The sequence below is a fragment of the Cervus elaphus genome, chromosome 23 (assembly GCF_910594005.1).
Source record: "Cervus elaphus chromosome 23, mCerEla1.1, whole genome shotgun sequence".
Taxonomy (NCBI): Eukaryota; Metazoa; Chordata; class Mammalia; order Artiodactyla; family Cervidae; genus Cervus; species Cervus elaphus.
This window is the reverse complement of record NC_057837.1, coordinates 42,702,955-42,724,997: the sequence shown is the minus strand read 5'-3', so window position 1 is coordinate 42,724,997 and position 22,043 is coordinate 42,702,955. Positions and strand designations below refer to the sequence as shown.

At 52.9% G+C, this 22,043-nt stretch overlaps 1 protein-coding gene across 1 annotated transcript in view; it reads right to left on the bottom strand.

The window, feature by feature from the left end:
* Positions 1–21,577, bottom strand: part of PYGB (glycogen phosphorylase B) — a 34,135-nt gene extending 12,558 nt beyond the window's left edge. The window contains exons 1-10 of the mRNA XM_043882725.1: positions 21,208–21,577; positions 10,892–10,993; positions 8,401–8,479; positions 7,063–7,166; positions 5,512–5,643; positions 3,873–3,984; positions 3,499–3,581; positions 2,536–2,679; positions 2,011–2,103; positions 720–866 (exon numbers count right to left, since the gene is read on the bottom strand). Of these exons, the coding sequence (XP_043738660.1) occupies positions 720–866; positions 2,011–2,103; positions 2,536–2,679; positions 3,499–3,581; positions 3,873–3,984; positions 5,512–5,643; positions 7,063–7,166; positions 8,401–8,479; positions 10,892–10,993; positions 21,208–21,450 (1,239 nt within the window). The 5' untranslated portion in view covers positions 21,451–21,577. The remainder of the gene's footprint in view (positions 1–719; positions 867–2,010; positions 2,104–2,535; positions 2,680–3,498; positions 3,582–3,872; positions 3,985–5,511; positions 5,644–7,062; positions 7,167–8,400; positions 8,480–10,891; positions 10,994–21,207) is intronic.
* Positions 21,578–22,043: the final 466 nt, after the last annotated feature.

Genomic DNA, 22,043 nt, shown 5'->3' with positions numbered 1-22,043 from the left:
GGACAGAGCTGTGAGTGGGAGGGCGGGAGCTGCTCCCCCAGGGTGGCTGCAGTCCAGGCTGGCTAGCCCTGAGCCGCGGGCTCAGCCTGTGGACTTGGTGGAGCTGAGCAGGTGCCATGTGACCCACAGGAAGAGATGAAGATGCTGTGCCCGGTGGCCCAGGCAGGATGTACCCACAGTCTACCAGTGAGAACAGCCACTCTTTCCACCGAAAGATCAAAAAGAGGAAAATCATCACACCTGAATCCTAAGTTCCCCCATTCCTATACCAGCAGGATGCTCTATGCATGACAGAGAAAAGACACAGGTGACTTTTCCCCCAAGCGTTTCCACGCAAACGCTGCAGTGATGTCTCAGCGGTGACTTTATCCCCATCACCCAAATGCTGCAGTGATGTCTCAGGACAAAGGCCTCTGGCGTGCCAGGAACAGACACTTACGTCTGAACCTCCTCAGATATGGGAAAAAGGGCTCCCTCAAACCCCGAAAGCAGGGCTCCCAGTGTGGGGACCAGCCAACAGCTCTGCCAAGGGCCAGCCCTCAGGCCCCAAGTCCTCTGTGAGCAGAGGCTATTCTGTTCAAGAAGCACCTGTCCCAGGCCTGACGGTGCGATGGAGAGTGAAGAGGAGGGCCCAGGGAAGTAGGCGCAGTCCTCCTCCCCCCATCACGATAGGACAGGCGGGCCCTGCAGGTGCACCCCTGCTGCCCCGCCGTGCTCACGTCCAGGTGCCTCTGATTGATGGCGTAGATGATGTCCAGGTGCCGTGGCAGCAGCTTCTCAAACATGGACACCGGCCAGCGCTCCAAGGCCTCAGGCAGCACCGTGTGGTTGGTGTATGCACAAGTCTTCTTTGTGATTTCCCAGGCCTGTGATAATCCAGAAACCCCACAGTGTCAGAGACCAGCTCACAACACTCCAGAACACCCTACAGTGTTCAGAGAAGACCAACTCACAACATTCCAGAAACCCTACAGTGTTCAGAGACCAGCTCACAACACTCCAGAACACCCCACAAGGCTTAGAGAAGACTAGCTCACAACATTCCAGGACACCCCACAGTGCTCAGAGAAGACCAGCTCCCAACACTCCAGAAACCCCACAGTGAATAGAGAAGACCAGCTGCCGGACACCAAGCCGAGAGGCATGTGTAGGGTCAGAGGCAGGTGCTCAGATGCCACTGGGAAGGGCCCTGCCAGCTGCACGTCTCTGCTCTGGGGCCTGGAGCTTCCCAGACCCGGTGAGTGCTTTGCCCTTCACTCTCCTGCTGTGACCCAGCACATACACCGAACCAATTCACTCTCCTGACATGACCCAGGACATACATGGAACCGAGCACCTCTTCACTACCTGGGAATCACCCCAGTTTCCTCTGCAAACGTAACAGAGCTCCAGGCAGCTTTATTTCCACTAAACTGACTTCACACCCGTGGTCCAGGGACAGCTGGTTAAGTGCGCAGCCCCGCCCTCTGCTGGCCAGAGGTGAACTCCACCAGCTTAGCCCCACCCACAGGTGCACCCCGAACCAGAAAGGGGCTCTGGCACTAAAAAAGAGGGAAAAATGGCTTTATATGTTGACTTAGTGATATCAAGAAAACCCCACTAAAGAGTCTAGGACCAAAATAAGTGAAGTGAGGAGAACAAGCCCATAAATAAACGATGTATCTATAAGGTGAACACCTCTGGGTCTTTGGCCACAGCTCTAAGATGACAAAGCAAACGTGAGAAGCTCCAACAAGTGTCAGAATCCTTTTCTTGTCCAGAAAACTGCTCTTCTCTGGCCTTTGCCCTGCTGCCTGTACTCAGCATTCTGCCCTCGGGAGAAACCCCAGACCCACTCCTTTATGCACTCCTACCCCTGGGCCTGTCTTTCCAGGGACAGAGTCCTTCTCTTCTCCTGAGGCCCTCAGGGAGGCCCTGCTCCATTTCCCAGGACCAGCCCAATCCTCAGCCCTGCCGTCGGGGCGGGGCGCGGAGCTCACCCCGTGCCAGGCCCTCAGGCTCGGTGCTCACCTTGTCCCAGTCCACCTTCTCCACGTCCACCAGGATCCGCATGAGTTCGGGGATGGCGAGGGCCGGGTGGGTGTCGTTCAGCTGGATGGCCACCTGCATTGACACAGAGCGACCCCTTCAGTCCTCCCAACTGCTTGTGCAGAACTGGGGTCCTCAGCTGCCCACCTGCGGAGCCTGGTCACAGGGCCGGCCGCGGCCAGTGGACAGCGCGGCATGGGCTCCGGGTCCCAGTATGGAGGAGCAGGGAGCAGGTCCCTGGCCGAGGAGCAGGGAGCAGGTCACCTCAGAACGCTGCTCCTGCCTGGCGGATGCGGGCAGCTGGCCTCTCCACTGAGCCTGCCATCTGGTTGCTCTGCCCGACGGGGCCCTTCACAGCATCCCAGGCCCAGTCCCCGGGGACATGGAGACCCAGGCTGCCAAGCTGCTGCCCGCCCGGCCCGGCCCGGCCCACCACGGCTGTAAGGAGGAGGCCCCGCCCAGAAATGGCCCAGCTTTGGCTCCCCATTTGGCCCTCTGTACACGCACCTTGTCTGGGAACGTCTCGAAGGAGGTCCTCACAGGGTCGCGGCAGCCAAACTTCGACGACTTGAAGCGCCGTATGATGTCCTGCAGGGTGGCGGCCACCACGAAGTACTCCTGCTTCAGCCGCAGCTCCTTCCCTTCAAAGAACTGCGGACACGCCCGGAGGACATGTCTGGGCTCAGTCTTGGCCTCGGGCCCTGGGGCCCCCAACCCAGGGTGGGGCCAGGCTGGGGTCCAGCCCAGATCTGGGGCCAAGGCCAGGTGACCCTCAGACACGGAGGGAGTGCACGGGCAGCCAGGATGGGGTCACAGCGCCTTGCCAGGGGCCAAGGCCAGGAACACAACCTCCGGGGTGTGGGCTTCTGTAGGCCTCATGCCTGAAGTGGGAGCCTCTGCTTGCAATCTTGGGGGGTGGGATGGGGAGTGGGGGCATTAGACTGTGGGCCCTTCAGCCCAGGGCCTTGTGCTGCTGCGTGCACATATTTCGCTGGTAAAATAAGAAACCACACCCACTGAGCTGGGCAAACCCTAAGGGCTCGTCTGCTAAGAATCTGCCATGGAGCATGTGGCTGAGATCCCCATCTCGCATGTGGGGAAACGCCTACAAAGAGCTTTTCAAACCATGACCATGTGGGTCTCAAGGCATCACTGCATGACAGGCACTGCCGGCCCCACCCGACAAGTGCACCCCCTGCTTCTTAGGGAGCCACACCAGGCGCTGAAGAGCAGACTCTGGCAGCAGGTGAGGTCCGAGGGCTCCGCGGCCCTGTCTTTACGGGGAGGACTGGAGGTGTGAGGCCAGGGGCTCCTGGGCGCCGTCGGGGATGCCGTGTCTATCCTCACTCTCGGGAGGTCAGCTGAGACCACTGTGAGGCGCACGGGGGCCCTGATGGAGCCCAGCTTCCCGCACTGAGAGGCAGCACAGATGAGAGCCCCCTTCCCCCCGGTGCCATAGCAGCTGCTCACGTTGTCGTTGGGATACAGGACTCTGGAGATGTTCTCGGCCAGGTTCCGGTCCAGGACCGCCTCGATGTAGCCGCCCACGTTGACTGAGGGCAGAGAGCAGGGTCAGGATCTGCGAGCCTGTCAGGCTCCCAAGCGCCCTGATGGGTCTGAGGACAAGCGCTCCCGAGCAGAAGGCGCCCCACGGTTGCTCTGCTGCCTGGCCTCTCCCAGCCCCAGGCCCTGGCTCTTTCGGGAGGACGCAGGGTCCCTGGGAAGCCTAAGGCTCACGGGGAAACCCGCCTTCAGTCCTCCCGCGCTGGGGAGCCCCATGGGCTGTGAGTGCAGCCAGGGTCGGTGTGGGATCAGGCCCCAGGTGGGGACAGGAAGGGACGCACAGTCGTGGAGCTTGAAGTCGTTGGGCGCCTTGGCAGACCACAGCCTCATGGTGTTGACGGTGTCGTTCTTGTAGCCCGGCACTGGGGTGTCATACGGCATGGCCAGCACCACCTGCCAAGGGAAAGCGTGGTCCCCAACCTGGGCAGTGCCCCCCAAGGCTGGGGTGGCTCCCTCACAGAAGCAGCCGCCCGCTGGTGGCTGCCGCCCGCCCGCCTCTGGCTTCTCTCCTCCTGGCCCGAACACCACCGACCGCTCTCTAGGCCTCCTCCAGCTCTACCTTCCACGCCGGTGTCCACGGTCACCGGGTCCTGGGCAGCCCCTCCTCCTGCGTCCCCGGCCTCCGCCCTCCACGCCCACCCTCTCGTCCCTCAACTCTGCGTGGGCGACTTCGATTTCGGGACTCACTTAGCCTCTCCCCACACATAGCCGCTGTTTCTGACCACGCCCCACATCTATGGAGACTCCTCCTGTGGCCTTGGCCTCGAACTTCAGCAAACCAAGGCAGCCTGCATGCTCCCCTCTCCCCATCCCCGTGTGCCCGGAAGCACCAGTTTGCTCTAGCTGACAGAGGCGCCCCTGCCTTGGGTCCCCGCTGCCCTTGGGCCCTCCTGTGGGGCTGCTCACACTCAGGTCCACTTCCAAGGGTGGCTTCAGGGTGTGAAGGCAGCTCCCAGAGCCACAAAGGACTGGGTGGGGGGCTATTCCCCAGCCTCATCCTTCCTTTCCATCTCCCCCCAACCCTGTCCCCGACCCTGGCCTTGACCAATCCTGCGAAGCATCTGCAAACTGCTCCAGCCCTCTCCACGGCCCAGGCCCACGGGAAGGCCCTCATCGCATCCCGCTGGGGTCTCCAGGCCTTCGTCCACTCATCTTCTACAGACACACACACCTAGAAGACCAGACCCCTTCCCCACTTTTTAAAATTAAATACAACTTATTTTGGCATCTTGGGCTGCCAGCCTGCCTGGCCTGAGTCCCAGTTCAGACTCAAATCTGGACAGCCCACAAGAATACCTGTGACTCACAGGCTTGCCCTATTTTTGCTCATCTGCCCAGATCACTGGACAGTGGACTCTTTCTTACTCACTGCAAACTATCCCCCCCTCCGCCCCCCACAAAGCCCTCCTCTGACCCTCCCATCTCTGAGCCGGGGGAACTCAGTGTGTGTGCCCACCGGGGCCAGCACCATGCTCCTCCAGCGCCTGGTGTTCCTGCCCTGGTCCCCCTACTAGGGCCCAGCTGGGTGGGGGTGCTCCGTTCTGCGACATCCACCCAGGGCTCCCTGCCCAGGGCGCTGATGGCTCCAAATAATCGGTAAGCTGCACCGGGAGACCCTACTGAGAGCCAGGGCTACATGGTGAGCGAGTCCCGGCCTCCGGGATGCGGAGCTGTTCTCACCCCACCCCCACCCCCCCGCAGTGCCCAGCCCCTCCCAGCACCAACTTCCTCACCACAAAACACCCTGAAACATGGCTCCTGTTAAACGGCAGAGGTAGCTTCACGGTCGGGGTCTGAACCATCCCGACCAAGTATGTGGGGAGGCAGCTCCCACAGGGAAGCCCCAACGGAAGCCCCCGACACGAGGTAAGTCGAGGGTCCCTGTGCTCAGCCCCCAACCCCAGGAAGTGTCTGTGGTACCTGCGTGTCCAGCCAGCGCACGCCTTCGGGGCTGTGCTCCACGCGCCCGTAGAAGTGCACGGGCAGCATGTACTCCGGCCGCGCCTTCTCCCAGGGGTTCCCGTAGCGCAACCAGTCATCGGCCTCCTCCACCTGAAGGGGTGGCAGGTGAGGTGGGAACAACAGGTTGGGGGGCAGCAGGTGGGGGGGGGGGCGACAGGTGAGGGCAGGTGGCAGGTGAGGGCAGGGGCGGCGGACCTGGGCACCAGTGGACCCCGCCCTCCACCTGCACCACCACGCCACCCAGACGATGAGCCCCAGCATGGAAACACAACTGCAGTTGATTTACAAGGTAAAGATTCCCAATTCTGGTCAAGGCTCTCGTTTAAAAGTGAATGTTTCAAAAAAAAAAAACAAAAAGTCAATGCTTCGGATTATTAGGGCTTCCCTGGTAGCTCAGCTGGTAAAGAATCTGCCTGCAATGCAGGAGACCCTGGTTTGATCCCTGGGTGGGGAAGATCCACTGGAGAAGGGATGGACTACCCACTCCAGTATTCTTGGGCTTTCCTTGTGGCTCAGCTGGTAAAGAATCCACCCGCAATGCAGGAGACCTGGGTTCAATCCCTGGGTTGGGAAGATCCCCTGGAGAAGGGAAAGGCTACCCACTTCAGTATTCTGGCCTGGAGAATTCTAGGGACTGTATAGTCCATGGGGTTGCAAAGAGTCAGACACGACTAAGCAACATTCACTTTCACTTTTGGACTATTAAAAAAATTCATATAAAATGCAGAATAGATCTAAATAAAAAGACATTAAGAATGGCTTGAATTCAGCAGTAAAAGGGAGAAGTCCTGAGGCACACTGACAAACCTCAAGATGTTACTCAGAGTCCACGCACCATGTGACTCCATCTACACGACGTGACCAGGACAGTCAGGGCACAAAAGAAAGACGGCTCTGTCTACACCACACGTCCAGGACAGCCAAGTCACAGAGACAGAAAGGAAGGAAGTCCCAAGAAGGAGCATTTGAGTCGTGGTTGGGGACAGTGACGTGGCTCAGGTTACTGCTTCCCGAGTCCCTCTCTCAGGACTCCACAGAAGGTGAGACCCTTCTGCCTAGAGCAGGCAGACACTCATCACAGAACTGGTCCTGCCTTTGACTTCCTGGTGGCAGGAAGGTGTTCCTTTCCTGTACATCAGTGAGATTCAAATGTCAGAGCCTTGTCCCCTCTGCGGAGGACCACAAGCTGTCTGCAGAAGCAGCATCTTCCCAAATACAAGAGGCCCAGCCAGGCTCTGGCCCGAGCCCTCCAGATGTCCTGTCGCCACACAGAAGCCACGTGCAATGAGAACGCACAGGTGACAGGCCCTGCTGACCGAGGGGACAGCACGCAGAGCACGGAGCGCCCGGGGCCCTCAGCACTGACCCCCTGCCTCCTCCACTCTGCCCAGGGCCGGAACATAGCCTCCCTGGAGGAGCAGAAAGTCCAGAAGCAGATCCGACAGTGCCTGGTTACTTTCTTGTGTGCCCGAGGGCCACAAGTGAGCGGAGGAAGAAAACCACACCCACCTGCCAGCCATTGACAATCTTCTGGTTGAAAATCCCAAACTCATAGCGGATCCCATAGCCGTACGCCGCCAGGCCCAGGGTGGCCATCGAGTCAAGGAAGCAGGCTGGAAGTCCAAACACAGGGACAGTCAGCAGATCCGAGGCCTCTGAGCCCAGGCCCGGACACCGAGGCAAGCAGACCCCCGTGGTGGAGGGGCAGCCCCCAGGGTGGCAGGCAGTGGCTCCGTGGGGACCTGTTGGCCTCAGGTCTCATGAAAAGGAAAGGCTGAGGCTGCTGGGCCACTGCTGAGGCTCTTCGACCTGAGAGCCTACGGCCAAAACAGCATCAGTGTGGGGACTACTTAAGGGCGTGGGAAGGGGGACGAACACAAAGGACACGGCCAAACTCAGCCCATCTCCAAACACCGTTGCTGCCCTCAAGTGGGGTGCACAGGGCCTTTCCCCGGATGTGGGGCAGACCCGGCCAAGGGTGAAGATCTGTGGGATGTTTCATCTGCCAGAAACATATGCTGCACTTATAATGTCTGCAGAATTTAACTTGGATTCTGAAAACATAAACACACACACACACACAGATCAATGTTAGGGCATTTGCTCCCTTCACAGGAGGATGCCTCTCAGAAGGGGCAGGCGGGGCCATCGCATGGTACTGTAAACTCTGGGGCCCCACACACTCCAGGGTGGCACAGAATCGGTCCTTTCTGCTCCAGAAGCTCTGGGCCCAAGAGCCCAGCAGGACACAGTGCGATCCAGCCTCACTGGGACTGCTGCTTCCACTTCCGAGTTCTTAACCCAGCTCCTTCACCCCATAAAGGTCAGCAAAAATAATTAAAACAAGGGGGGAAAAATACCCCAAACGAAAAAACCACCAAACTGAGGCTGCTCTCAAATTGGGTGAGAAGAGAGCGATAGCTACGAGAGGAACAGCTCTGCCTCTTCAGGGCAGTCAGCTCATTGCAATAAGGCAGGAGCAGGTGCTTTAAGTTGGGCTGCGTTCGTAAATGTGTGTGATTCTATCCCTCTGTCTTCCTCCCAATCAGGAAGGTGGTAGGTATGTCAGAAACCTCTCTGCACCAGGTCCCCAGGATTGGCAAGTCTGGTCTCCATAATTATGAAGCACCCCTTGTATGAAAGAGAATAGCATAAGCTGCATTTTTTTCTTCCTACTGGTGGCAAAGATTTCGACTTGGAGGACACACTGTCCCATCCACTCTGAGGGACCAGTCTGCCCCGACAGGCCAGCGCTGGGAGCACGGCTGACCTTGGCCTCGCTGTGTGCTGCTCACTGACCAAGCACTGTGTCAGGAGAAGCCTGTTCTGGACAGGGGCCGGGGTTACCTGCCAGCCTCCCCAAGCCCCCATTCCCCAGGCCAGCGTCCTCTTCTATTTCCTCCAGTTCTTCCAAGTCCAGTCCCAACTGTGAATAGAAACAGAGGTAACATTTTAATAGTACTTCATATTTTCCCTCAAGTAATAGGTAGAAAGATATTTAAACCCTGTGAGCTTATAGCAATCAGAGGTTAGAGTCTGCTTTCTATTAGACTTGAGAATGCAACATTAAAATTTGCAGTTAGCCCATGGCTGATTCATGTCAATGTATGGCAAAAACCACTACAATATTGTAAAGTAATTAGCCTCCAATTAAAATAAAAAAAATAACAAAGTGGTTGAAAAAGTAAAAAAAAAAATTTGGTGTTAGGATGTGGGGAGAAGGGAACGCTCCTACACTGCTGGTGAGAATGTAAATTGGTACAGCCATTGGGATAGTACAGAGGTTTCTCAAAAAATTAAAAAGGGAACTATCATATGATCCCACAATCCTACTCCTAGGCATATATCAATCAGAAGAAAACTCTAACTTGAAAAGGCACATGCACCCCCTGATGTTTGTTGCAGCACTCTTCACAATAGCAAAGACATGGAAACAACAACCTAAATGTCCATGGAAAGATGAATGGATGGAGAAGATGTGGTGTGTATCTGTGGAATATTACTCACCCATAAAAAAGAACAAAATAGTGCCATTTGCAGCAACATGGATGCAACTAGAGATTATCATACTAAACAAAATAAGCCAGATGAGAAAGACAACTACTATGTGATATTGCTTATATGTGGAAACCAAAAAATAGTACAAATGAACTTATTTATAAAATAGGAACTTCAGCTACTTGATGCAAAGAGCTGACTCACTGGAGAAGACCCTGATGCTGGGAAAGACTTAGGGCAGGAGGAGAAAGGAGATGACAGAGGATGAGATGGTTGGATGGCATCACCAACTCAATGGACATGAGTTTGTGCAAACTCTGGGAGATAGTGAGGGATACAGGAGTTTGGCAAAGCTGTGCAGCTTGGCCAAAGAAAAAGAAAAGAAACATCGAGTGAAATATTTACATGTGAACTATTACGACATTTGATATTAGCTCTTAAACAACTTGGGAGTGGTGGGGTTATACGGGAAATAAGACCAGCCATGACTTGGGCTTGAGGACTGGGGAAGCCAGGTGATGATGGTGTGTGAAGACGTTCATCATAGCAGTCAATTTCCATGTATATTTAAACTTTCCTATAATTTTAAGTATGTCCTTGATAGCACACTCAGGAGAGAGTGGCTTCTGAATTTCTAGTTTTTAGCGGAACCCGCTCTGGAACTGGAGCCTGGGGTGATGGAGCACTGGGATGTTTTTTTCTTTTTTGAACATTTTAAAAAAGTCTTTATTGAACGTGTTACAATATTGCTTCTGTTTTATGCTTTTTTGGCCATGAGGCATGTGGGATCTTAGCTCCTGGTACCTCCTGCATTGGAAGGTCAAGTCTTAACCTGTGGAAGTCTCGCGTGTTTTATTTTCACACTGCATTGTAACTGGGGAGCCTGGGGAGGAGGCCGTCCAGCCCTGCACCATCAACACTCCAGCTCACAGCCTCTGGTACCCACGTCCTGCCTAAAAGGCAGACACTGCCAACATGTGCCTGAGATTCTCAAGTTCCACCATCATGGAAATCTCCCCAACACAAGCTTAACTAAAAGCTAAGCAGCAAGTGAAACAGCATTTTAGGGGGAAAAAATGTACAATGTTTAAGAAGACCCATGCCTCCCTGTATTTTCTATTGCTTGTATTCGTCACTCAGTCGTGTCCCATTCTTTGCGACTCCATAGACTATAGCCCACCAGGCCCCTCTGTCCATGGAAGCTCTAATACTTCGGCCACCTGATGCAAAGAGTCAACTCATTGGAAAAGACCCTGATATTGGGAAAGATTGAGGGCAGGAGGAAAAGGCAACAACAGAGGATGAGATGATAGGATGCCATCACCAACTTGATCGACATGAGTTTGAGTGAGCTCCAGGAGTTGGTGATGGACAGGGAAGCTTGGCATGCTGCAGCCCATGGGGTTGCAAAGAGTTGTCAATGACTTAGCGACTGAACAACAACAATTCCGAGTAGGAGAGAAGGTCAATTTTACAAGCAGGTGCAGGACAAGTGTCTTTAGGGTGGGAGAGTGGAGCTGGAGGTGGGCCACCAGCTCAATAAAGTAAAGAGAAATGGAACGATATCAGGCATTTCTGCCATGTGGGGTGGGCATGTGATGTGCAATGGTCTAGAAGCTTCGAGTTTCAGCATCAAAACCTGCCCCCGTCTCTGCCCTCCGCGCATTAGCTCCCATCTAGGCCTCACTTTCTCTCCTTGAAAAGGCGCGTCACCCACCACCCATCCTCCTTCATGCCCGAGCGTTCGGTCCCAGACGGCAGCACTCGCCTCCGCAGGGCCTGGATTAAGGCTAGGTGCCGACAGGAGGCCACCCCAGCAGCCCGGCCCCAAGGACCACACCTGATAGATGGCTTCATCGCAGGCATTCTGGAGGCCCAGGTTCACCATCGTGTTCTGTAGGGTGCGGCCCATGTAGAATTCCAGGGACAGATAGTAGATGCGCTAAGGGAGCAAGAGGAGGCATCTGAGACAGCTGGTTCAGCCCCACGTACGTGAAGATCCCAGTGCAGAGCGGACCTTCTGAGAGGCTGCACTCAGCCAACACTGCACTTACCTGCACCCCTAAAATGGGCTCCCTCCCTTCGGCCTTGGCCAACCTCACCTTTCCAGGGGCTGCCCCCCAGGGAGGGTCCTTCAAAAGCAGATTCTGTGCACTGCCCTTCTGGAGTCCCCCAGGGGACAAAAAGGAACCTCCCCCAAGGGCAGGGAGGTGGGACAGGGCGGTGGTGGGGAACTGACCCCCAGGACAGACGAAGTCCTGTCTGCGCTTGGCTCCTGACACCTGCACTGGGCACTCAGCGCCAACAGCACGGCCAACACAGTGGGACAGACAGATGGACATGTCTGCCTATTTCCACCTGCTGCCTATTTGCTGGCTTTGGGGGACTGAGAGATAAACTTTTGTATATAAGAAAAGATGACCACCAACACTTGCTGGGGATCATGCAGGATTCCAATGCTTCCCGTGCCTGGGGCTGTCTGCCCCCGCTACAACCACCCAATGGGCCACGGAAGGCAGCGGCAGAGTTGAGATCCGGCCCACAGAGTCCTGTTCCTATACGGGACCTCCATGCTGCTTCCTGTCATCCAGAGTAAGGCCTTGGGGGGACTTCCCTGGTGGTCCAGTGGTTAAGGCTCCACGCTCCCAATGCAGGGGGCCCAGGTTTGATCCCTGGTTAGGGAACCACATCCCACAGGCCACAATTAAAAAGATCCTGAATGCCACAACTAAGACCCAGTGGAGCCAAATAAAGAAACGTACTTTTAAAAAATATAATTTAAAAAAACTTTCCATACATATCAAATCTACAAATCAAAAGAACATGCATGCATACAAAAAAAAAAAAAAAAAAACAGATTTCAGTCTCAGACAGCCTTCCACGTTTTTTGATTATATGAATGCCTGGCTTCAATATTCCCATCCACATTCCTGTGTCCTTTAAATCACAGACTCATCATGGTGTAACAAGCTCCTCTCTACCCACCACGGCCATCACTGCTGTTCACGGCCCATTGCCTCTTCCTGACCTTTCATTGTCCTGGACAGTATTTACCCTACACTTGAACTGATTTATTAGTATATGGGTTCCCACGGGGCTTGGTAACCAATAGGCAAACACACCGAGATGACAGCATCTAGCGGTCTGAGCGAGTGAACATTCTCCCAGGCACACACAAGGGGCATTTTCCCCCACCGAACTCCTTCTGGGGTTCTCCCGAGAGGTTTTATAAGAAGTTGGCAGGTCAGGGATATGGTTGAGATGCTTTCATTTTGCCTGTAACTATTCATACAAATATGTATTTTTAAAGTTGTAGTTTGATCTTTCCAACTTTTAACCAGCACTAGGAAAATAGCTTGATTATCTCTTTTCCTAAGAGATGGGTGCTGAGGCATAAAATGTTGCAATCAGACTTAAAATCTTTGAATCTCTTCCACTTTCCTCCCAAGTTGAACACAGGTGTCCAGGGTTCATCAGCGTACTTAGTTCTGCAAACAGGCCCGGGAGAGTCTCCTGTGGCCCCCTGCACAAAAGGACAGCAGGGACAGCATGGCATTGGGGTCCCCCAAGCACTGTCCCCACTCAGAAGGGACCGACCAGGGTCAGCCCTGTGCCAGGCACCTCCGAAGGCCCCGCCTGGCTGGAGCTCTGGTCTCAGGGGCGGTGCCTTGTTTTCTGCTGCTGTTTCTGCCTGAGTGAGGAGTACTTTTATAACTTCACCACACATGTTGATTTTGCTTTCCTCAGTTTCCTTAAGATAGTCTGGCGTGAAACCATTAAAACTGAAGGCTCTTGAGAAGCTGGTTGATGGCATTTGAACCACACAGACTGGGTCCCATCCTGGCTCCTTCCCCGGCAGATGGGGTGACCTGGTCCCTTTATGTCCCTGAGAGCACCATGTCCACCCTGGACTCAGCAATGCTGGGCCCCTCACCAGGCCAGATTTTCGGGGAGGGGTGTGGAACCTGTAGAACAGGTGGTAATTCTGGAAAAAACAAACAAAAAACAGCTGAGGGCACAGGCTTGGTCCAAGAAAAAGCCTGGGGGCTCACCTGCAAAAGGCCAATACTTGCTGGCCCCAAACTCTGCTGCTGTGAGCCCACAGCCCTCCAGGCCCAGCCCAGTGTCCTAGCACCATCTTTGCAATCCTGGAAAGGGCCTCCCAGCTCAGGGGTGCTGACTGAGGACCAGACACTCATCTCCTGGAGCCTGAGAACAGCAGGAACCCCTTAACCTTGCCACATACCTCTGGGGGGTCACCTTCGGGGTTGAACTAGGTCACTGAACCTTTTGGCTGCATTCCTTCTCTGCAATACGGCTGTAACAAGTGTTATATGGCCTAGAGGCAGCCTTGATTTTTTTATCAATTGGGTTTATTTATTACATGCTGAGCCCACCCCAACAGGTAACATCAGAGAAAAGCATCAACAAAGCTCTTCGACAAAAACAGATGAAAACATGATCAATGCAAATATTATATAGCATATTAATCTGCTAAAGGGTCTTAGGGGGTTTCCCTGGTGGCTCAGATGGTAAAGCATCTGCCTGCAATGCGGGAGACCCGGGTTCAATCCCTGGGTTGGGAAGATCCCCTGGAGAAGGAAATGGCAACTCACTGTAGTACTCTTGCCTGGAAAATTCCATGGACGGAGTAGTCTGGTAGGCTACAGTCCATGGGGTCACAAAGAGTCGGACACTATGGAGTAACTTCACAAAGAGTCTTAGGAGTTAATGAACTCTATGAACATGGAGTTTAATGTAAATAGGTACAGCCTCATTTTGCTCTCTATAGAACTGAGATTAATAACAATAGAACTGGGCTTTCTGAGATCTCCAATTTCTTCTCCCTCTCCTAAAAGTGTGTTCAGAGCCCTTGTTTAACAGCAGGGTCTGAACGCTCTGCAGGAGAAGAAACAAAGAACTTTCTCAACACTCAGGGCAATGAAGCTGGGTACAAACTGGGGCAATCCACTTCTCCACCACCAAGAACCCGATTCTATCTGTGCCAGGAACATGCAGCCGCACAGTCTCCTGTCACCTTAACTCACCAGCTGCCCTCTCCCAGCATAGAGAGGCTGCTGCCAGACAGAACTGGCCCTGACATGACACAGGGACACTGATCACTGACCCAACACACAGGTCAGCTCCAGTGGGCACCCCCCCGGCCTCTCCAAAGCCACTGAGGCCCCCTCGTGTTTGTTATCCCACTGCAAGAGGAGAGCTGCTGTGGAGGGGGGTGGCCCCCCAACTGGCCAGAGAGCTGAGGCTCACTCCTGTCCTGAGCACATCTCCACGTCCACCCCACTGCGTCCCAGGGGCTTTCTGGAGGAAATGGCTTTCTATATAAAACCACAACTCTGCTCGCATGAGGAGGAAGGGTGGTATCTACCAGACGTCTTAGGGTCCAACCTACAAAGTCACACTCAGCACACTCCTTTGGAGTGAAATCCCAAGGACTCTTGGTTTCCCCTAACTGGCAGGCTGTGTCTCAATGTAGACCACAAACTTCTTCTTCTTTTTTTTTTTTTTTTTTCACTTTAGGTACTGTTACCTAGGATTAGAACGCAGGTCTGTTTGCTCAAAGTAAATCTGGGAAATGTAAAATAGGATAAAATTACAGGATATGAGAACCTGCAGGGATCTTAGAGATCATTTAGTTCTGCAGGGAACAGATTCTCTTTGCGCTCCATGATGTCAATTTTATAGTCCTGGGCCGTCTACCTCACACGCTGCTAAGCCCTATCTACGAAGTGTCCACTCAGCCCATCCCAGAGCCAGACAGTCACGGAGGCCTCCTTGTCACTGACTGATAGCCAGAGCCTGATCAATTTATCTTAAGTGATCTGGACCACGTCAAGCTCCACCTGTGACTCAGCATTATGACTCAGTATTGTGAACAGAGCTGTGTGTGCCTGCTAAGTCACTTCAGTCGTGTCCGACTCTTTGCGACCCTATGGCTCCTCTGTCCATAGGATTCTCCAGGCATGAATACTGGAGTGGGTTGAAATGCCCTCCTCCAGGGAATCTTCCCGACCCAGGAATCAAACCCATGTCTCTTATGTCTCCTGCATTGGCAGGCAGGTTCTTTACCACTAGCAACACCTGGGAAGCCCGGTAAACAGAGCTACTTTCACCTTGAAGTGATGTTTCAAGGCTGAGAAAAGACACTCAGCTAAAACTGAGATTATATGTAATTCCCACTCCAGAAGATCTAGCGAAACCTTTCTGTCATCCAATCACCTTTCTAAATTTCTGTATTCATTTCTCCTGCCCTTTCACCATAGTCTAAGAACCCCCTTCTCTACAAGGTAGAAAAAGCTAACCATCTATTGCCTGCTGCTTACCTGCTTCGGGTCTTAAAATATATGGGATTCCATATGGGTTAGAGCCTGCTCTGCTTAATGAGGGGGTGGGGGTAGGGTGGGGAAGGCCGTATATCTGAAAAGATGCATAAAGTCCTCTCAGTCTTCTTACTTGTATTTCTTATCAGTGGGACAACCAACAAAGCTGAGTAAGGTCTGCAGGTGACAACACTGTGATGGTGTGAACACCCCAAGTTTTTTCTAAGTCCTCTGCTAGTATGAGGGAGTCCCCTGATTTTTTTCCAATCACATATTTGAGTTTTTAGAGGGAAAGGTTGGTTATCAAGTCTAAAACTTACTTTCAAATGGTTCACAGGAAAAAAAAAATGTATGTATAAAGAGAGAAGGATATAACAAACAAGTTAAAAATGGGGAATTCGGATAAAGACCATATGGGAATTCTCACATCATTCTTGCAACTTTTGAAAGTCTCAAATCATGTAAAATAAACATTTAAAAAATCATCAAGGATTTCTCTGGGTGTCCAGTGATGCAGACTCTACCTTCCCAATGTAGGGCACAGATGTTCGATCCCTGGTGGGGGGTCTAACATCCCGTATGTCATGGGATGCAATCAAAAAATAAATTTAAAAAAATCATCTAAAAAGGGATGGGATGCAGAAGTGAGATGGGTTACAACATTTCATAAGAATATAAGGGGCCTGCCATCCACAGCAGCTTGGGCTCTCCAGAGAAACAGAATCTACAGGACATACACACAGAGACTTATTTTAAGGAGCTGGGTCACATAATCACGGAGGTCCAAGACCGAAATCTGGCGAGGTGAGGCATGGAGGAGTGGCATTTGGACTCAAAATGGGGTGTCAGTCTTTGCTCTGTTCAGGCCTTCAAGTGAATAGAGGCCCACCTACATTACAGAAGATACCATTTTCCTCAAAATCCACTGACCAAACGTTACTCTCACATTTAGTCAGAAAACACCTTCAAACAAACATCCACATTAACACTGGACCAAATATCTGGGCACCATAGCCCAGCCAAGCTGACACAGAAAATGAACCATCACAGCCTGCAGGAGCAGAGGTTAGGCGGCCTTCTATGAGAAATCGTGGCACACACACACAGTTTCCCCATCTCATAGACAATGGCTTCACCCGACCTTCTGCTCTGCAAGCTGTCAGGGTAATCAGCAACACGAACCGCCTGCCCCTCCCCAGCTTCTGGCCACAGAAAATAACTCTGAGCTCTCTGCTATCAGGGAGGCTTGTCCACAGGATACAAGATCAAGTTCACACAGATGAGTGCAAACACATCAGAACACCACAGCCACAACCAGAACCACAGAGTGCAAACACAGCAAACACATCAGAACCGCTGCCTGGGTCAAAAAGATCTCAGTGCTGGTCCCACTCCTGCCTTATTAGGACAGAAGTTCAGAAGTGGGGCTTGTGGGCAGCCAAGGGTATAAAACACTGCTCCAGATTATCTTCCTTCAATTCCCAAATCCAGTAAAACCATAAGATTGACTGTATTCTTTATGATTATCTTACTAGAAACATTTAAGACAGGAGCTTGGGCCCAGTGGTAGAGCGCCTTTTCTTAGTCTACCATGATGGTTATGCCAAGAGCTCATGAGGAAGGAGCCATGGGAAACTGACCAGTCCATCCACTGCAGGGGTGCCATCAGGCCAGCTGTCCACCTTGTACAATGTCTTCTCTAGATATCCATGGAAGAAATCTCCCACCTGCCCATTCCAGAATCTCTAGTAGAGACTGAGGACTCCCATAACTAGGCATAACCTGCCATGTGCTCTGGTTGCCAGAACTTAGGTTGGCATTTTGTGTCCTGAGTTTACACCTGAACTTAATCCACTTTCCTACCCTTACTGTCTTTTGCCCCAACTTTCTCTTTGAGGTCTTCTATGAAGGTGAGCCTTTTGTATCGTATCTTTTTTAGAAAATTATTTATTTGTTGTTTTTAGCTGTGCTGGGTCTTTTTTGTTGTGGTGTTCAGGCTTCTCGTTGCAGTGGCTTCTCTTGTAGAGCACAGGCTTTAGGGACTTTGGGCTTCAGCAGTTGCTGCACATGAGCTCAGTTGTTGTGGTACATAGGCTTAGCTGCTCAGAAGCATGTGGAATCTTCCTAGACCAGGGATCAAATTTGTGTCCCTTGCATTGGCAGGCGAATTCTTAACCACTGGACTGCCAGGGAAGCCCCTGTGTCATGTCTTGCTCAAGCATTCTCAAATTCTTTTTGGACGGAATGTCAATGTAAAATGGAAACATTTTACCAGCAAACACAAAACTATGATGTTTTAGAAAGGAAAGGGACTCAGAAATGGATTCCCTAGCTTGACCTTCCTCATTTTAAAGATGAAAAAACTGAGACCAAGAAAGAAACCTACCCCAGCCCAGGGTGGAACAATCTGAGTGGTAAAGCCAGGCCTTGAGGGGCTTGGATCTGTGTGAGCCATCCCTTACCACCCAGCTCCTTTCCGTCCCCGAGTCTGGAGTGGAGTCCTGACCTCCCCATCTCCTCAGTCTCTTGGAGTCTCTTTAGAATTAAGCGCTGAGTCCTGCCAAGTACAGACCTCTTAAATTTTAGCCAGATATTTTGACTTGCTGCTTGGCCAGGCAGCTTATTTGAAAACTCTTCCTCTGAGCACTGAGCTTCAATTGTTTCTACTATTACCAAAAATAGAATGCTTGAAAGAGTTACGAAACAATAGGTGCAGCATGGCACTGCACTATTTTGTGTAATAAAAACAAGTGTCTCTACCTGCCCAGAAAAAGAGATGTGGAACACAAGCTATCTGTAGCATTTACACTGTTATCACTAGGGGGTGAGATTACAGTTAAATGTATCCTTTTGGCTTATCTGTGTTTTCGAATTTTTGTCTCCAGTAATCACAAGGACCTGCATAACTGTTTTTAAGTAAATAAAAATATTAAATAAAAGCAGTCTGATTCTTGTTTAGATCATCAGGCTGCCAAAGCCCTCCCACCTTCCCTCATGCTCTGATCCTCCTGGGATCAGAGGTATAGCAGTGATAAGCTACATCTCTGCCAGCACACTCAAGGGCATTTCCCTGCAGCTGAACCAGAATGTACCATAGCACCGTAGGGACCCGTTAGAGTCTTTATTCTATGTTTAGATCCATAAAAGGCTGGTGATGGGCTCAGGGATTGCGGAAGTAACCTTTTCTGAACAGGATTAAATTCCTCTAACAAAACAGGGTTTCTTATCCTTTCCAACAGGGTTCCCTAACCTCTGAGATCTAATGCCTGAGGGTCTGAGGCGGAGCTAATGTAATAATAATAGAAACAAAGTGCACAATAAATGTAACGTGCTTGAATCATCCAGAAACCATCCCCTCCCACCCCACCAGGGGCTGTGGAAAAACTGTCTTCCATGAAAGCGGACCCTGGTCCCTAAACGGTTGGGGACCCCAGCTTTATAAGCAAACATGTAACTTTTGCAGGAAAAGGAGATGATGAGCCTATTTTCAACATGGATCAGACAGATCAAAGCAGTTAAATTAGAAGTTTCCACTTTCAAAGGACCTTCCTATCCAGGAGAGGCAAACAACCTTCCATTTACAGGCTGTATAGTTTCCTTAAAAGAGGAATGTTTATGCCTATGGCCACCGTAGCCATCAGTGAGAATCAGCAAACCTGTTTTGTTAGAGGAATTTAATCCTGTTCAGGAAAGGTTATTTCCGCAATCCCTGAGCCCATTACCAGTCTTTTTTGGATCTAAACATAGAATAAAGACTCTTAACAGGTCCCTTGGGTGCTGTGGTACATTCTGGTTCAGCTGCCCGGAAATGCCCTTGAGTGTGCAGGCAGAGATGTCGCTTGTCACCTGCTGCATGAATAACAATGATATTGCAAAGTGGAGCTCTGCCACCAACAGGGAATTCTGGGGGAGTCCTGCCTCTTGGCCAGCTTCCCTGGCAAAGTCGACCCAAGCCCTTATTGAAATAACCTGTTTTAGCCATTTGGTGTGACTTCACTGTCTTGCATACTAAACACCAAGAGGCTGGTTAGTATTCTAACAAATCTGTCTTTTTTACCACTATTCTTAGAAAAAGGAGTGCCCCAGAAAAAGCTTGGAAAAGCAACCGATCTCAGACTTAGCAATTATTAAACATTTCTTAACGCCCTACAAAAATACTATCAACAAAGCAACTGCCCAGTGCCCAGGTGTCCACTGCAAATCAAACTTTGCAAACTGGTGTTAGGTCTACAGGTGTGTCCTTCCCTCATCAGTTTTCACTCTACAGTAGTATAAAAGAAAGGGTAAAACGCTCCATGGTCAAGAGGTAAGAAACAAAACCAAAAAACCAAGCAAACAAACTGGCAGCAGGGGCCTGGCCAAGCCTATGACATATGCATCAGACTGAAAACTATCAATGATACTGAAGAATCATATTTACTTGGAAAGCTGTTGAAAAAGCTACAAGTGTTACAAATGTTGATGAATGAAACAGAAGAGCCACAAAACCGTACACTCAATATGCTTTTGAAAGGTGTGCATATTTATTTAAGAACAGGAGAAGATGCAGGACAGACACCTGCATTCTTAACACGGTTAGTAATGGACGTGATGAACAAGTTCTCTCTTGTGCACCTTGTACTCGTCTACCATAAACCTATGCTTGTATAAAATGTAAAAAGAATCAACAGTTTCTTACTGTCTACCAACCTTCAGCTAAAACAAGTTCTCCAGAGCAGGTGTGTGCTCCTGGAAGGCAGGGCCCATCCCTGAGGGCCTCAGTCTCAGAGGCTTCCCAGTGACCCCAACTCCACCACAGGACAGCAGGCCCCCCGCTCGACTTCAGGCGCTTAGCGTGTGGTGTGCAGGTGCAGACGAAGCTGTGTGCAGGGCCACCTCACCCAGGGGGTGTGTGTGTGTGTGCGTGTGCAGGGCCACCTCACCCAGGTGTGTGTGTGTGTGTGTGCGCACGCGTGCAGGGCCACCTTACCCAGGGTGTGTGTGTGTGTGCATGTGCAGGGCCACCTAACCTGGGTGTGTGTGTGTGTGTGTGTGTGTGCAAGGCCACCTCACCTGGGTGTGTGTATGCGTGTGCAGGGTTGCCTCACCAGGGTGTGTGTGTGTGTGTGTGTGCGTGCGCGCACGTGCGTGCAGGGCTGCCTTACCCAGGGTGTGTGTGTGTGTATGTGCAAGGCCACCTCACCTGGGGGTGTGTGTGTGTGTGCAGGGCCACCTCACCTGGGTGTGTGTGTCTGTGTGTGTCTGTGTGTCTTCACCCCAGCGGTCCCTCCTTACCCAGTCTCTTCACCAGGGATCTCTCCTCACCCAGGGGTCCCCTCTTACCCGGGGCAGGGGGTGGGGACGGTCTCCCCCCATCTCAAGGGTGGTCGATCCCTCCTCACTGGGGTCTCTTCTCACCAGAGGTCCTTCTCCGCCCTGTGAGTCTCTCACCACCCCAGCGATCTCTCCTCACCTGGGGGTGCGGGGTTTCTCCCCATCTCGGGGGGGGGGGTCCCTTCTCACCTGGGGGTCTCTCCCCCCGACCCCGGAGGTCCCTCCTCACCGAGGTCTCTCCAGCCGGGACAGACACAAAGACAGAGATTCGCTCAGTCATGCCCGACTCTCTGCGACCCCGCGGACCGCAGCCCGCCAGGCTCGTGTGTCCATGGGATTCTCCAGGCAGGAACACCGGACTAGGCTGCCGTGCCCTCCTCCAGAGGGTCTTCCCCACCCGGGGACCGAGCCCGCGTCTCCCGCATTGCAGGCGGACGCTTCCCCGTCCGAGCCACCCTGCAGCCGTCTCCCCGCGGGCGCCCTCTTCCCCGGCGCGCCTCACCTTGGGGTCGCGCTCGTAGTAGCGCTGCTGCGTGCGGATCCAGCGGCCCACCAGGTGGTCCCGCACGGTGTGCGCCAGCGCCAGGTAGTAGTCGCGGCGCGTGGCGACATTGCGGTCCTTGACGAGCGTGAAGTGCAGGTGCCGGTTGAAGCTCTTCCGCACCTCTGCCACGTCGCCCAGCCCCGCCAGCCCGCGCACGCTGATCTGCTTCCGCCTCTCGCCGTCCGTCAGCGGCTTTGCCATCGCGCCGGCCGCCCGGGAGGACGAGGACGAGGAGGACGGCGAGAAGGAGGAGGACGAGGAGAGCCGCTGGGACACGCCCGCGCCAGGGATGCTGCGGCTTCACCAGCTGCCAGGCCGCGCCTGCGCAGTGCGCCGCGCCGGCGAGGAGGGGAGGGGCCGCGGGCGCGACTGCGCGCAGCGCCGGGGCCGCGGGTGGGGCGGGGCCTGCTGGAGGGCGGGGCCGCAGAAGGGGCGGAGTACCTATGCCTGCGGGAAGGAGTACTGTTGAGTTTCTCCACGCGCAAAGCTGAGCGTGAGGTCCTGGGCTTGTGGCCCATTCCTGCCAGCATCTCTCTCCTGTCCACGCCCCCGAGACGGCATCTCCTCCTGCTCCTCACCCTCTCTAAAGCCACTCAGCTAGTTCCTACCTGCAGGTCCTGGGCTGGGACCGCCTCACTCACTCTCACCACACTACCTGCTGCTGTCCCCCAGGGCCATCTTCCGGCCCTTGGCTTCAATCTTGCTCCCGCAGCTCCTCCTTGATCATATCTTAGCCTCTGTGATTTCTGCATCAACAAGAGTCCTGCAGGTAGGTGGAACGTGGAAAAACTGGT